Below are 15,004 nucleotides of genomic sequence, written 5' to 3'. Positions count from 1 at the left end.
TGTCTTTATCTTATTTAGTGTCTCTTAGATTCTTTATCTTATTTAGTGTCTCTTAGATTCTTTACCTTATTTAGTGTCTCTTAGATTCTTTATCTTATTTAGTGTCTCTTAGATTCTTTATCTTATTTAGTGTCTCTTAGATTCTTTATCTTATTTAGTGTCTCTTAGATTCTTTATGTTATTTAGTGTCTCTTAGATTCTTTATCTTATTTAGTGTCTCTTAGATTCTTTATCGTATTTAGTGTCTCTTAGATTCTTTATCTTATTTAGTGTCTCTTAGATTCTTTATCTTATTTAGTGTCTCTTAGATTCTTTATCTTATTTAGTGTCTCTTAGATTCTTTATCTTATTTGGTGTCTCTTAAGATTCTTTATCTTATTTATTGTCTCTTAGATTCTTTATCTTATTTAGTGTCTCTTAGATTCTTTATCTTATTTAGTGTCTCTTAGATTCTTTATCTTATTTAGTGTCTCTTATATTCTTTATCTTATTTAGTGTCTCTTAGATTCTTTATCTTATTTAGTGTCTCTTAGATTCTTTATCTTATTTAGTGTCTCTTAGATTCTTTATCTTGAAGTGTTTCCATTATTAGTCCAGGTATTATTATAATCATCTGTTCATTCTTTGTATTTTTAAACATTTTTTAATAAATGGGTTTGTTGTTGTTTACCTCTCATGATGTTGTTGATTATAAATGTTATGATATTAATTATGATGTAGATTAGTGTTATGTTGTTAGTAGTATAGAGATAATGATGTTATTGATTATAAATGTTATGATATTGATTATGATGTAGATTAGTGTTATGATGTTAGTAGTATATAGATAATGTTATTGATTATAAATGTTATGATATTTATTATGATGTAGATTAGTGTTATGTTGTTAGTAGTATAGAGATAATGATGTTATTGATTATAAATGTTATGATATTGATTATGATGTAGATTAGTGTTATGTTGTTAGTAGTATATAGATAATGATGTTATTGATTATAAATGTTATGATATTGATTATGATGTAGATTATTGTTTTGATGTTGCTCTCTAAACTGCCATGTAATCAACTGAATGTTTTTAATAAAATTACAGGCTGTCAGTCTTGTGTGATTTAATTATTAGACAGACTACAACATACAGTATGAATTAACTGAGATCAGTCTGTGTGATTCCCCTCTTGGACAGACTACAACATACAGTATGAATTAACTGAGATCAGTCTGTGTGATTCCCCTCTTGGACAGACTACAACATACAGTATGAATTAACTGAGATCAGTCTGTGTGATTCCCCTCATGGACAGACTACAACCTACAGTATGAATTAACTGAGATCAGTCTGGTGTGATTTAATTATTATACAGACTACAACATACAGTATGAATTAACTGAGATCAGTCTGTGTGATTCCCCTCATGGACAGACTACAACCTACAGTATGAATTAACTGAGATCAGTCTGGTGTGATTTAATTATTATACAGACTACAACATACAGTATGAATTAACAGAGATCAGTCTGTGTGATTCCCCTCTTGGTCAGACTACAACATACAGTATGAATTAACTGGTCATACATTTGGCAGGAGGATAGGAAGTGCATCTCAGTTTCCACCTCATGTTGTGGGTTGTGTGCACATAGCCTGTCTTCTCTGGAGAGCCAGGTACTGACCTGTATATAGTCCTGCTGTTGTTATTTTACTGTTGCTCTTTAATTACTTTTTACTCTTTAATTGCTTGTTACAGGCCAACCCAAGTTGTACTGTTCAGTAGGATAATAGTAGACCAACCCAAGCTGTACTGTTCAGTAGGATAATAGTAGACCAACCCAAGCTGTACTGTTCAGTAGGATAATAGTAGACCAACCCAAGCTGTACTGTTCAGTAGGATAATAGTAGACCAACCCAAGTGGTACTGTTCAGTAGGATAATAGTAGACCAACCCAAGTGGTACTGTTCAGTAGGATAATAGTAGACCAACCCAAGTGGTACTGTTCAGTAGGATAATAGTAGACCAACCCAAGTGGTACTGTTCAGTAGGATAATAGTAGACCAACCCAAGTGGTACTGTTCAGTAGGATAATAGTAGACCAACCCAAGCTGTACTGTTCAGTAGGATAATAGTACACCAACCCAAGTGGTACTGTTCAGTAGGATAATAGTAGACCAACCCAAGTGGTACTGTTCAGTAGGATAATAGTAGACCAACCCAAGTGGTACTGTTCAGTAGGATAATAGTAGACCAACCCAAGCTGTACTGTTCAGTAGGATAATAGTAGACCAACCCAAGTGGTACTGTTCAGTAGGATAATAGTAGACCAACCCAAGCTGTACTGTTCAGTAGGATAATAGTAGACCAACCCAAGTGGTACTGGTCAGTAGGATAATAGTAGACCAACCCAAGTGGTACTGTTCAGTAGGATAATAGTAGACCAACCCAAGTGGTACTGTTCAGTAGGATAATAGTAGACCAACCCAAGCTGTACTGTTCAGTAGGATAATAGTAGACCAACCCAAGCTGTACTGTTCAGTAGGATAATAGTAGACCAACCCAAGTGGTACTGTTCAGTAGGATAATAGTAGACCAACCCAAGCTGTACTGTTCAGTAGGATAATAGTAGACCAACCCAAGTGGTACTGTTCAGTAGGATAATAGTAGGCCAACCCAAGTGGTACTGTTCAGTAGGATAATAGTAGACCAACCCAAGCTGTACTGTTCAGTAGGATAATAGTAGACCAACCCAAGTGGTACTGTTCAGTAGGATAATAGTAGACCAACCCAAGCTGTACTGTTCAGTAGGATAATAGTAGACCAACCCAAGTGGTACTGTTCAGTAGGATAATAGTAGACCAACCCAAGCTGTACTGTTCAGTAGGATAATAGTAGACCAACCCAAGCTGTACTGTTCAGTAGGATAATAGTAGACCAACCCAAGTGGTACTGTTCAGTAGGATAATAGTAGACCAACCCAAGCTGTACTGTTCAGTAGGATAATAGTAGACCAACCCAAGCTGCACTGTTCAGTAGGATAATAGTAGACCAACCCAAGCTGTACTGTTCAGTAGGATAATAGTAGACCAACCCAAGCTGTACTGTTCAGTAGGATAATAGTAGTCCAACCCAAGCTGTTCTGTTCAGTAGGATAATAGTAGACCAACCCAAGCTGTTCTGTTCAGTAGGATAATAGTAGACCAACCCAAGCTGTACTGTTCAGTAGGATAATAGTTTTACTATTATTGAAACAGAGAGACTGACGAAGAAACAGGTTTCAGAATTGATCTCATTTTTATTTCAGGTTTTCGTTCTCAAATTCAGACTTTTTTAAACAGAAAAACAATACGAGTATATAACAGTATATAACAATGCTTAAACCACATCAGGAGACCACATTTGAGTTTTGGGAAGAATCTAAGAAATGTAGATTTTAATTCAAGTGTGAACCTATAGTACAGGCACCTAGCACTATTGTTGGATTAGCAGTGTTTATATAGTACAGACACCTAGCACTATTGTTGGATTAACAGTGTTTATATATTACAGACACCTGGCACTATTGTTGGATTAGCAGTGTTTATATAGTACAGACACCTAGCACTATTGTTGGATTAACAGTGTGTATATAGTACAAACACCTACACTATTGTTGTATTAACAGTGTTTATATAGTACAAACACCTACACTATTGTTGTATTAGCAGTGTTTATGTAGTACAGACACCTAGCACTATTGCTGTATTAGCAGTGTTTATATAGTACAGACATCTAGCACTATTGTTGGATTAGCAGTGTTTATATAGTACAGGAATCTTATGTTTATTTGACTCTGATGATAAAGAAATAGAAAATATTCCTGTAAAAGGACTGTGTTAAATATTTAGGAATACATCTGTCAAAAAAACACTTAGTCAGACAACACATGAATTTCTCTCCTAAAATTAAGAAAACCCAAAATATATGTAATAATTGTCTACAAAGAGATCTTTCTATACTTGGGAGAGAACTTCTGTCCAAGGCAGAGGGACTGTCTGGTTTTGTGTACCCCTCATTATCTTTATGTGTAAATCCTGCTACTTGTAAAGAGATCAACAAGACCTTTCTTGACTTCATCTGGAAAAATAAATCTCACAAACTAAAAGAGTCAGTCCTCTAATAAATGAGCTGAAGGAGGTCTGGAAGTGTTGGACTTTGTGACATAAATAACACTTTCAAGATCAACTGGTTGAAAAGATGTTTGATCAATACTGATTCAATATGGTATTTAATTCACCCAGAGACTGGACCTACTTATCCACATCTACTGTGTCCCCATCCAGAGACTGGACCTACTTATCCACATCTACTGTGTCCCCATCCAGAGACTGGACCTACTTATCCACATCTACTGTGTCCCCATCCAGAGACTGGATCTACTTATCCACATCTACTGTGTCCCCATCCAGAGACTGGACCTACTTATCCACATCTACTGTGTCCCCATCCAACAGCACACTTTCAAACATAACATCTACCGGCAGCCTAGAGGTACGTCCGAACATCAAGAAGAAGGGTGGAAACCCAGTAGTCTCGCCCACCCAGTGTGCGATTCAGACGTTCTGCTTGGCCGTTACCCATTGGATGGTAAGGTGTGGTGTGGGACTTTTCAACTGTGTGGCTGTTGATGATTTCTGTGTTTTCTGAGAAAAAGGTGAGAATCTGTCCCTGTTCTTTGATGTAAATTTGTGTCTGAATTTTGTGAAAACCTTGCAAGATACTTATTTACCATTATGAACACTGCCCATGTTTAACATGGAGGATATAATATGTTACCATTATGAACACTGCCCATGTTTAACATGGAGGATATAATATGTTACTATTATGAACACTGCCCATGTTCTACATGGAGGATATAATATGTTACCATTATGAACACTGCCCATGTTTAACATGGAGGATATAATATGTTACCATTATGAACACTGCCCATGTTTAACATGAAGGATATAATATGTTACCATTATGAACACTGTCCATGTTTAACATGGAGGATATAATATGTTACCATTATGAACACTGCCCATGTTCTACATGAAGGATATAATATGTTACCATTATGAACACTGCCCATGTTCTACATGGAGGATATAATATGTTACCATTATGAACACTGCCCATGTTTTACATGGAGGATATAATATGTTACCATTATGAACACTGCCCATGTTCTACATGGAGGATATAATATGTTACTATTATGAACACTGCCCATGTTCTACATGGAGGATATAATATGTTACTATTATGAACACTGCCCATGTTCTACATGGAGGATATAATATGTTACTATTATGAACACTGCCCATGTTTAACATGGAGGATATAATATGTTACCATTATGAACACTGCCCATGTTCTACATGGAGGATATAATATGTTACCATTATGAACACTGTCCATGTTTTACATGGAGGATATAATATGTTACCATTATGAACACTGCCCATGTTCTACATGGAGGATATAATATGTTACCATTATGAACACTGCCCATGTTCTACATGGAGGATATAATATGTTACCATTATGAACACTGCCCATGTTCTACATGGAGGATATAATATGTTACCATTATGAACACTGCCCATGTTTTACATGGAGGATATAATATGTTACCATTATGCACACTGCCCATGTTCTACATGGAGGATATAATATGTTACCATTATGAACACTGCCCATGTTTAACATGGAGGATATAATATGTTACCATTATGAACACTGCCCATGTTTAACATGGAGGATATAATATGTTACTATTATGAACACTGCCCATGTTCTACATGGAGGATATAATATGTTACCATTATGAACACTGCCCATGTTTAACATGGAGGATATAATATGTTACTATTATGAACACTGCCCATGTTCTACATGGAGGATATAATATGTTACTATTATGAACACTGCCCATGTTTTACATGGAGGATATAATATGTTACTATTATGAACACTGCCCATGTTCTACATGGAGGATATAATATGTTACCATTATGAACACTGCCCATGTTTAACATGGAGGATATAATATGTTACTATTATGAACACTGCCCATGTTCTACATGGAGGATATAATATGTTACTATTATGAACACTGCCCATGTTTTACATGGAGGATATAATATGTTACTATTATGAACACTGCCCATGTTCTACATGGAGGATATAATATGTTACCATTATGAACACTGCCCATGTTTAACATGGAGGATATAATATGTTACTATTGCAATGACAACAAGACCATTGAAATGATTGTGCAGTTTTTTATTCTTGTTTCCAAATACTTTATACACAAACAAACATTCCAAAATTCTATACCAAGAGGCATATCTTTTATCACAGCCAAAATGTGGTTTATTCCATTTTTCATGACTTTGTCAATCAACTTGTTCATAATACATCTAAATCCTGGTTTAGTGTTTCTGTATCAATATGGACTTTTAACAAATTAAAATCCTTTGTATTCCTACTACAATGTTAAAACATTCTACATTGTGACATCATTAAAATACTCCTACTACAATGTTAAAACATTCTACATTGTGACATCATAAAAATACTCCTTCTACAATGTTAAAACATTCTACATTGTGACATCATTAAAATACTCCTTCTACAATGTGAAAACATTCTACATTGTGACATCATTAAAATACTCCTACTACAATGTTAAAACATTCTACATTGTGACATCATTAAAATACTCCTTCTACAATGTTAAAACATTCTACATTGTGACATCATTAAAATACTCCCACTACAATGTTAAAACATTCTACATTGTGACATCATTAAAATACTCCTACTACAATGTTAAAACATTCTACATTGTGACATCATTAAAATACTCCTACTACAATGTTTAAACATTCTACATTGTGACATCATTAAAATACTCCTTCTACAATGTTTAAACATTCAACATTGTGACATCATTAAAATACTCCTTCTACAATGTTTAAACATTCTACATTGTGACATCATTAAAATACTCCTTCTACAATGTTAAAACATTCTACATTGTGACATCATTAAAATACCCCTACTACAATGTTAAAACATTCTACATTGTGACATCATTAAAATACTGCTACTACAATGTTTAAACATTTTACATTGTGACATTAATTCATTGATATCATGAAACAACTCCATCATTAATGTATTTTCTGATGTTTGATCAGAGATCTTTTATCAGAGTATCTCTTGTAACATTGATCACAGCTATAAGGTTTCTCTCCTGTGTGTCCTCTCAGATGTACTATCAGCCAGTTTGAGTGTTTTAACCTCTTCCCACATTGAGTACGGTTATAAGGTTTCTCTACTGTGTGTATTTTCTGGTGTGATTTTAAATCTGTTGAACTAACAAAACTCTTTCCGCAGTCAGAGCAGTGGTAAGGTTTCTCTCCCTTGTGTGCTCTCAGATGTACCATCAGGCAGCTTGAGTGAGTAAAATGTTTCCCACATTGATCACAGCTATAAGGTTTCTCTCCAGTGTGTATTCTCTGGTGAGTTTTCAGGCAGCTTGACTGAGTAAAACTCTTCCCACATTGATCACAGCTATAAGGTTTCTCTCCAGTGTGTATTCTCTGGTGAGTTTTCAGGAAGCTTGACTGAGTAAAACTCTTCCCACATTGATCACAGGTATAAGGTTTCTCTCCAGTATGAATTCTCATGTGTACTTTTAGTGATTCTGATCTTAAGTAACTCTTTCCACAATCAAAACAGTTGTGAGATTTCTCTCCTGTGTGTACTCGCTGGTGTATTTTAAGTTCTGATGAAGATTTGCAACCTTTCCCACAGTCTGAGAAGCAATGATATTTATTCCCTGTGGGTCTCTGCTGCTGTTTCTTGAGGTGATGTGATCTGGAGAGACTCTTCTCTGCCTCGTCAACTTAGTAGTCACATCTCTCTCCTGTGTAAACAACAAGTCAGACAGATGGTTAAAGGCCCACAACAGCAGAAATCCACTGTAAAAGGTGATGCCAACAGCGTAGCCATGACTTTGTACAACAATTGACGTCTGTAATGAATGTTAAAATTATTTGACAATCGTCTTGAGACAGTCAAGTGAGCAACAAGTCATATTTAGTCTTTTTTTCACATTAGTAGTAACATCAATGATTTTAGGCTAGAAAAAAGTAAAAGTGGTTGACATCCTAAGCAGTGTGCCAGATGACTTTTGGTCTTCTATATAGGCCCCTTTCTGTGTTTGCTAAAATTGCAACAAGGGCGATGCACATGCAATTTGGTTGCAGAAACACCTCCCTTCTAATGCAGAAACCCCTCCCTTCTAATGCAGAAACCACTCCCTTCTAATGCAGAAACCCCTCCCTTCTAATGCAGAAACCCCTCCCTTCTAATGCAGAAACCCCTCCCTTCTAATGCACAAACCCCTCCCTTCTAATGCAGAAACCCCTCCCTTCTAATGCAGAAACCCCTCCCTTCTAATGCAGAAACCCCTCCCTTCTAATGCAGAAACCCCTCCCTTCTAATGCACAAACCCCTCCCTTCTAATGCAGAAACCCCTCCCTTCTAATGCAGAAACCCCTCCCTTCTAATGCAGAAACCCCTCCCTTCTAATGCAGAAACAACTCCCTTCTAATGCAGAAACCCCTCCCTTCTAATGCAGAAACCCCTCCCTTCTAATGCAGAAACCCCTCCCTTCTAATGCAGAAACCCCTCCCTTCTAACGCAGAACCCCTCCCTTCTAATGCAGAACCCCCTCCCTTCTAATGCAGAATGCTACTCAAGGAACCTCACATTAATCTCTGTGTCTATTCACTAGTTCACCACCGTGGGGGAAAACTCAGGGGACTTCTCATAGGCTGACAGCAGATATAGCCTCCATTTCCAGGTTGCTTATGAGTGCATTTCACACTACTTTGGATTATAATTGTAAGGTTCATTTGAATGTCCTGATTAATATAATGTTTATGTTTTTGTCGAAAATGTACTACTTTATATTTAAAAACGACTTCAACCAGTAAAATGTTCTTTGGCTACTATTCTAAAATGGATTACATTTTTTTAAATTATCTATCTTCAGACAATACCCCATAATGACATCACAATACCCCATAATGACATCACAATACCCCATAATGACATCACAATACCCCATAAAAGTGAATAAAAGTTTAGAAATGCTTGCATACCAGGGAACTTTTGGCTAAACCAACTATATCATACTACGACCAATAAGCAAACTACAAACTCAATGTACGTCACAAATAGTACAGTTAGTACGAGTATTCCAACACAGCTCAGGTCTCTGGGCTGCCATTTTGTTTCTGTTTAAAACGCAGGTTGCCCCTTTAAAAAAGCCACACAACAAACAACCAATCTGGAGTTGAAACAATTACAAAGCTGTCATTATTTTTTTACTCCAATGTTTAGAAACAAATGTCAGATTTCCCCTTTAACACCACACACATCAGTCCCACAACTGCCTCTGTTTTTAACACAGTAACGGTACCTACAGTTGAAGTCCAAAGTTTACATACACCTTAGCCAAATACATTTAATCTCATCACAATTCCTGCCATTTAATCCTAGTAAAAAATTCCCTGTCTTAGGTCAGTTAGGATCACCACTTTATTTTAAGAATGTGAAATGTCAGAATAATGGTAGAGAGAGTTATTTATTTCAGCTTTAATTTCATCACATTCCCAGTGGGTCAGAAGTTTACATAAACTCAATTAGTATTTGGTAGCATTGCCTTTAAATTGTTTAACTTGGGTCAAACGTTTCGGGTAGCCTTCCCCAAGCTTCCCACAATAAGTTGGGTGCATTTTGGCCCATTCCTCCTGACAGAGCTGGTGTAACTGAGTCAGGTTTGTAGGCCTCCTTGCTCGCACACGCTTTTTCAGTTCTGCCCACTAATGTTCTATACGATTGAGGTCAGGGCTTTGTGATGGCCGCTCCAATACCAGCCACAATTGTACCCAAAGACAGGAAGTGCCTATTCCTCATTTCACCAAGGATAAACTTCAACTCAATCGCCAGTACTGGCGACATCATGTGGAAGCTGTAGGCATTGTAAACTGGACGCTATCTATTTTCCCTTGCCATAGACAATACAGAGACTGGCGGAGGGATATTTATATAACAGTTTTCCTTGGGATTTTGCCTCCTACACACATTCTGTTATAGTCACAGACATGATTTAACCAGTTTTAGAGACTTCAGAGTGTTTTCTATCCACACATACTAATTATATGCATATACTATATTCCTGGCATGAGTAGCAGGACGTTGACATTTTGCGCGATTTTTAACAAAAAGCTGCAAAAATTCGCAGCCTCTTTAATTAAGAGGTTTTAAAGAATCCCACGGAGAGTCTTCAGACACGCCCCCAACATCAGTCAAATGGTGGTGAGGTCTGATCTTCCACCAGAGCCACGTAGTACTTTCCTACAAGGTTCGTTACACTGCTAGCTGGTAGGACTCCATTGATGGATTAGACTATAGCTGAGATCCCAATACCCATCTAAACATAGCTTACTGGCAGATCAATGAGGTCAGATCCAATACCCATGTAAACATAGCTTACTGACAGATCAATGAGGTCAGATCCCAATACCCATGTAAACATAGCTTACTGACAGATCAATGAGGTTAGATCCAATACCCATGTAAACATAGCTTACTGATAGATCAATGAGGTCAGATCCAATACCCATGTAAACATAGCTTACTGATAGATCAATGAGGTTAGATCCAATACCCATGTAAACATAGCTTACTGATAGATCAATGAGGTCAGATCCAATACCCATGTAAACATAGCTTACTGATAGATCAATGAGGTCAGATCCAATACCCATGTAAACATAGCTTACTGATAGATCAATGAGGCTAGATCCAGTGCCCATGTAAACATAGCTTACTGACAGATCAATGAGGTTAGATCCAATACCCATGTGTTGCGAACAGGTCGATTGTAGCGGTAGTCATTTCGATGGAGAATAACTTTGCAGTTATTTTGACCGCGGTGGTTATTGTTGTCGTGGTTTCGTGGAAGAAACCGTTGTTGTGCATCGTCTTTCAACGCTCCAATACCTGATAATGACCAAACCTGTTTAGGCTTTTTGGGAATTTAACTTCAATTAACCTGAAAGTGTTCATTGTAGAAACATCTGTTGGGTTGGTAGAATGTAGAAAGACCCACCTCATTGGTTAATATTCCCTGTAGTAGAAACATCTGTTGGGTTGGTAGAATGTGGAAAGACCCACCTCATTGGTTAATATTCCCTGAAGTAGAAACATCTGTTGGGTTGGTAGAATGTGGAAAGACCCACCTCATTGGTTAATATTCACTGTAGTAGAAACATCTGTTGGGTTGGTAGAATGTAGAAGTAGGTTTTAAATTCATACTTATTACACATCTGCAGTTGTCTGACTATTATATTATTATTTAATGAAAGAAATGTAAAAATGCACTTTTTGTCTGGAAATAAAATAAACATTTATCTGCGTTAACCACTCCAGTCAACAGATGGCGATATGCGTTTTTCAGGCGATGCTATCAGAGTGACGTATAATGTAGTGGACGGGACGCTTCTTCAACAACATCTAGTCAGCCACCTCGGTAGCTTCCTAGCGGAAACGTTCAAGCTGTTCAGACTGCTTCGGTCTATATTCACTTCTGTATTTGGAACATAATTCTGTCTTTTAACTAGTTTCCCCATTTCATGTCATATTTCCGTTTAGTCAGGTAACGGTAGCTGGCTTGATAAATGAGCCTATCACTAGGCTAGTCGCTAACTATCTAGGTTAGCTGGCTAACATCCCCGACCATGAGCTCAGCAAGCTGCTGCCCTCCTGCTAAAAAAGAGGTCTGCTGGAAGGAGAAAGAAGGTATTTGGCTGAACGTTGTCGTGAAAGAGGAGAATGAAGAGGAGGATGTCACAGTAAACGAAGAAGTAGAGGGTGAGGCTGTTACACAGAAAGAAGAGGAAGAAAACGATTATACTTTTTTTGGAGTGAATGAAGGAGAGATAACTGTCATATTGAAGGAGGAGGAGAGGGAAGAAGAGAAGGAGACAGAAGATCTGAGTAACACCAGTAAGTCCTGTCTTGAAAATAGTTGTTGAACTGATACGTGGTTTTAAAACGGCATTCTACTCGAGTTCTGATCTTAAATGCCGTTTTTTAATGTAGGAATTGATAAAGCTACACTGTAAGATGAGAATACCATCAAGAAGCTGGCCAACAACAAAACGTTAACAATGGATTTGCACCTAAAATCACAACTTAAATGTCTCACGGAATGGACTTGCCTTCATTCAATACTGCAATTCCACTGTACTAAACTGGAGGCGATTTCCAGCCCGTCGTTGACTGCGGTCAAGTGAGCCGACAGTCGCAAAACGTGGTCAGGCCATCTGCTCTTCGGTTTCTTCCTGAATTTGCGTGCGCGAATATACTTTACGGAATGGCGTTTTTTCAGGTAGGGAAACTGAGTTGAATGGACTCTCATGCACAGCTAGTCGAGACCATGGCTACAAATCATTACAAGCAAACCGTTTGAAGCACACTTATTCAATCTTCCATAATAAAAATGATACCAAATCGTTTATTTAATTTTCGTGTTATCATAAAGTACTTTATCATTGCTAGAGTGTCAAGCGTAGGCTGGACTGGTGTAAACGCTACAACATACAATGACATTCTAGACCATTCTATAGGCCTCTCTGACTAAGAACCACACAGAGACCTGCATTTTGTAGTGGCTTTAATAACACTTGTGAAAACTGACTTCAGGTGATTGAGGGATCTAGTCTAGATTAAACGTCATAGGAAGTTTTATCATGTGGAGGTTTCATTCAGGTCTCTGTTTAATTAAATCATCTGTTTGTCTTTGACAGGAGAGAGACCAGACTCTCCTTCTGACAGCAGGAAGAGTCCTTCAGGGAAACCAGACCCCGAGACGTCCAAACCAGCAGGACGACATCACTGCTCCCAGTGTGGAAAGAGTTTTACTCAGTTAGGGAGCCTGAGAACACATAAGAGAATACACACTGGAGAGAAGCCTTACCACTGTTCCCAATGTGGAATGACGTTTACCCAGTTAGGGAGCCTGCAAACGCATGAGAGGGGACACACAGGGGAAAAGCTTTTCAAATGTTCCCATTGTGGAAAGAGTTTTGGCCAGGTAGGAAACCTGAACAAGCATGAGAGGACACACACAGGTAAGAAGATGTACCGCTGCTCCCAGTGTGGAGAGAGATTTACCCGGTTAAGGTACCTGAAAGAGCATGAAAGAATACATACAAATACACAGGAGGAGAAGACATACCACTGCTCTCATTGTGGAAAGACATTTTCCCAGTCAGAAAACCTGAAAACACATGAGAGAATCGAGAGGCTGTGTTCTGACTTGTGTTTTTGACTGAGATTGTGTGTGTTTGTTTGGGCTGTCAGACTTGAGTTCACTTTGTGTAATGTTAGTGCACTATTTTTAATTGTGATTAATCCATTGTCTGAAAGGGTTAAAAACACACTGAAAACATCCAAAATACATACTATATACAGCTAAAATCTACAATGCCATGTAAACACAAGATGACATTGAGGTTAAATAAAGTGTGATTTATCAATGGAACATATTTTGACACGTCCACTGTGTGTCTCTGTAGAGTCATAATATCCATAACAACTAGAGGTCAAACAGGGAGATGGTTCCATTCATTTTCCCCACAGGGCTGTGTTTTGTTTAGACTCACCCTGGTGTGATGTTTTGATAACCATGTAAACCTCTCTGGGACAAGGTGACTGAGGACACAGTGTGTTGTCAATTTATTGTCATGTTTTTAAAATGGTATAACTGCCTTTATTTTAGCTGGATTCCAGGAAGAGTAGCTACTGCCTTGGCAGGAACTAATGGGGATCCATATTAAACCCCAGGAAGAGTAGCTGCTGCCTTGGCAGGAACTAATGGGGATCCATAATAAACCCCCAGGAAGAGTAGCTGCTGCCTTGGCAGGAACTAATGGGGATCCATAATAAACCCCCAGGAAGAGTAGCTGCTGCCTTGGCAGGAACTAATGGGGATCCATAATAAACCCCAGGAAGAGTAGCTGCTGCCTTGGCAGGAACTAATGGGGATCCATAATAAACCCCAGGAAGAGTAGCTGCTGCCTTGGCAGGAACTAATGGGGATCCACAATAAACCCCAGGAAGAGTAGCTGCTGTCTTGGCAGGAACTAATGGGGATCCATAATAAATACAAATACTTGTATCAATATATTTGTCTCTCTTTACTCTCAGATTTGAAAATGCTAATTAGCATCAAAGTAGACAACATGCCTACAAATCCCTGCAAGCTCCAGCAAGTCATCTCTAGCCAACACATTTCACAGAACAGTTCACAGAATTGTCCATTGAAATAAATGTTGACAATTTAATCATTGCTACATTAAGGCCTGATTGGTGGAGTGCTGCAGAGATGGTTGTCCTTCTGGAAGGTTCTCCCGTCTCCACAGAGGAAATCTGGATTTCTGTCAGAGTGAACATCGGGTTCTTGTTCACCTCCTTGACCAAGGCCCTTCTCCCCCGATGTCTCAGTTTGGCCGGGCGGCCAGCTCTAGAAAGAGTATTGGTGGTTCCAAACTTCTTCCATTTAAGAATGACGGCGGCCATTGTGTTCATGGGGACCGTCAATGCTGCAGACATTTTTGGTACCTTTCCCCAGATCTATGCCTCGACACAATCCTGTCTCAGATCTCTACGGACAATTCCTTTGACCTCATGGCTTGGTTTTTGCTCTGACATGCACTGTAAACTGTGGGACCTTATATAGACAGGTGTGTGCCTTTCCAAACCATGTCTAATTTATTGAATTTACCACAGGTGGACTCCAATCAAGTTGTAGAAACATCTCAAGGATGATCAATGGAAACAGGATGCACCTGAGCTCAATTTGGAGTCTCATAGCAAAGGGTCTGAATACTTAAGTAA

At 38.1% G+C, this 15,004-nt stretch overlaps 2 protein-coding genes across 2 annotated transcripts; one reads left to right on the top strand and one right to left on the bottom strand.

Moving 5' to 3' along the window:
* Window positions 1-7,212: 7,212 nt before the first annotated feature.
* LOC139402779 (zinc finger protein ZFP2-like) lies at window positions 7,213-9,326 on the bottom strand (the record flags this gene model as incomplete). Its single annotated transcript, XM_071146698.1, has 2 exons — window positions 9,290-9,326; window positions 7,213-7,814 (listed from the first exon to the last, which is right to left on the bottom strand). Coding segments are annotated over exons 1-2 (639 nt in total), but the record flags the coding sequence as incomplete, so codon positions are not given.
* A 2,376-nt stretch (window positions 9,327-11,702) lies between these two features.
* On the top strand, window positions 11,703-14,126 carry LOC139402769 (gastrula zinc finger protein XlCGF7.1-like). The gene is made up of 2 exons (XM_071146692.1): window positions 11,703-12,109; window positions 12,913-14,126. Exons 1-2 carry the CDS (start codon window positions 11,842-11,844, stop codon window positions 13,434-13,436), a joined length of 792 nt encoding a protein of 263 aa, XP_071002793.1. The 5' UTR covers window positions 11,703-11,841; the 3' UTR covers window positions 13,437-14,126.
* The last annotated feature ends 878 nt before the right edge of the window (window positions 14,127-15,004 follow it).

Source organism: Oncorhynchus clarkii, unplaced genomic scaffold (genome assembly GCF_045791955.1).
Source record: "Oncorhynchus clarkii lewisi isolate Uvic-CL-2024 unplaced genomic scaffold, UVic_Ocla_1.0 unplaced_contig_1599_pilon_pilon, whole genome shotgun sequence".
Lineage (NCBI taxonomy): Eukaryota > Metazoa > Chordata > Actinopteri > Salmoniformes > Salmonidae > Oncorhynchus > Oncorhynchus clarkii.
Note: the sequence above shows the minus strand (reverse complement) of the source record. Positions and strands in the feature narration are given on the sequence as shown.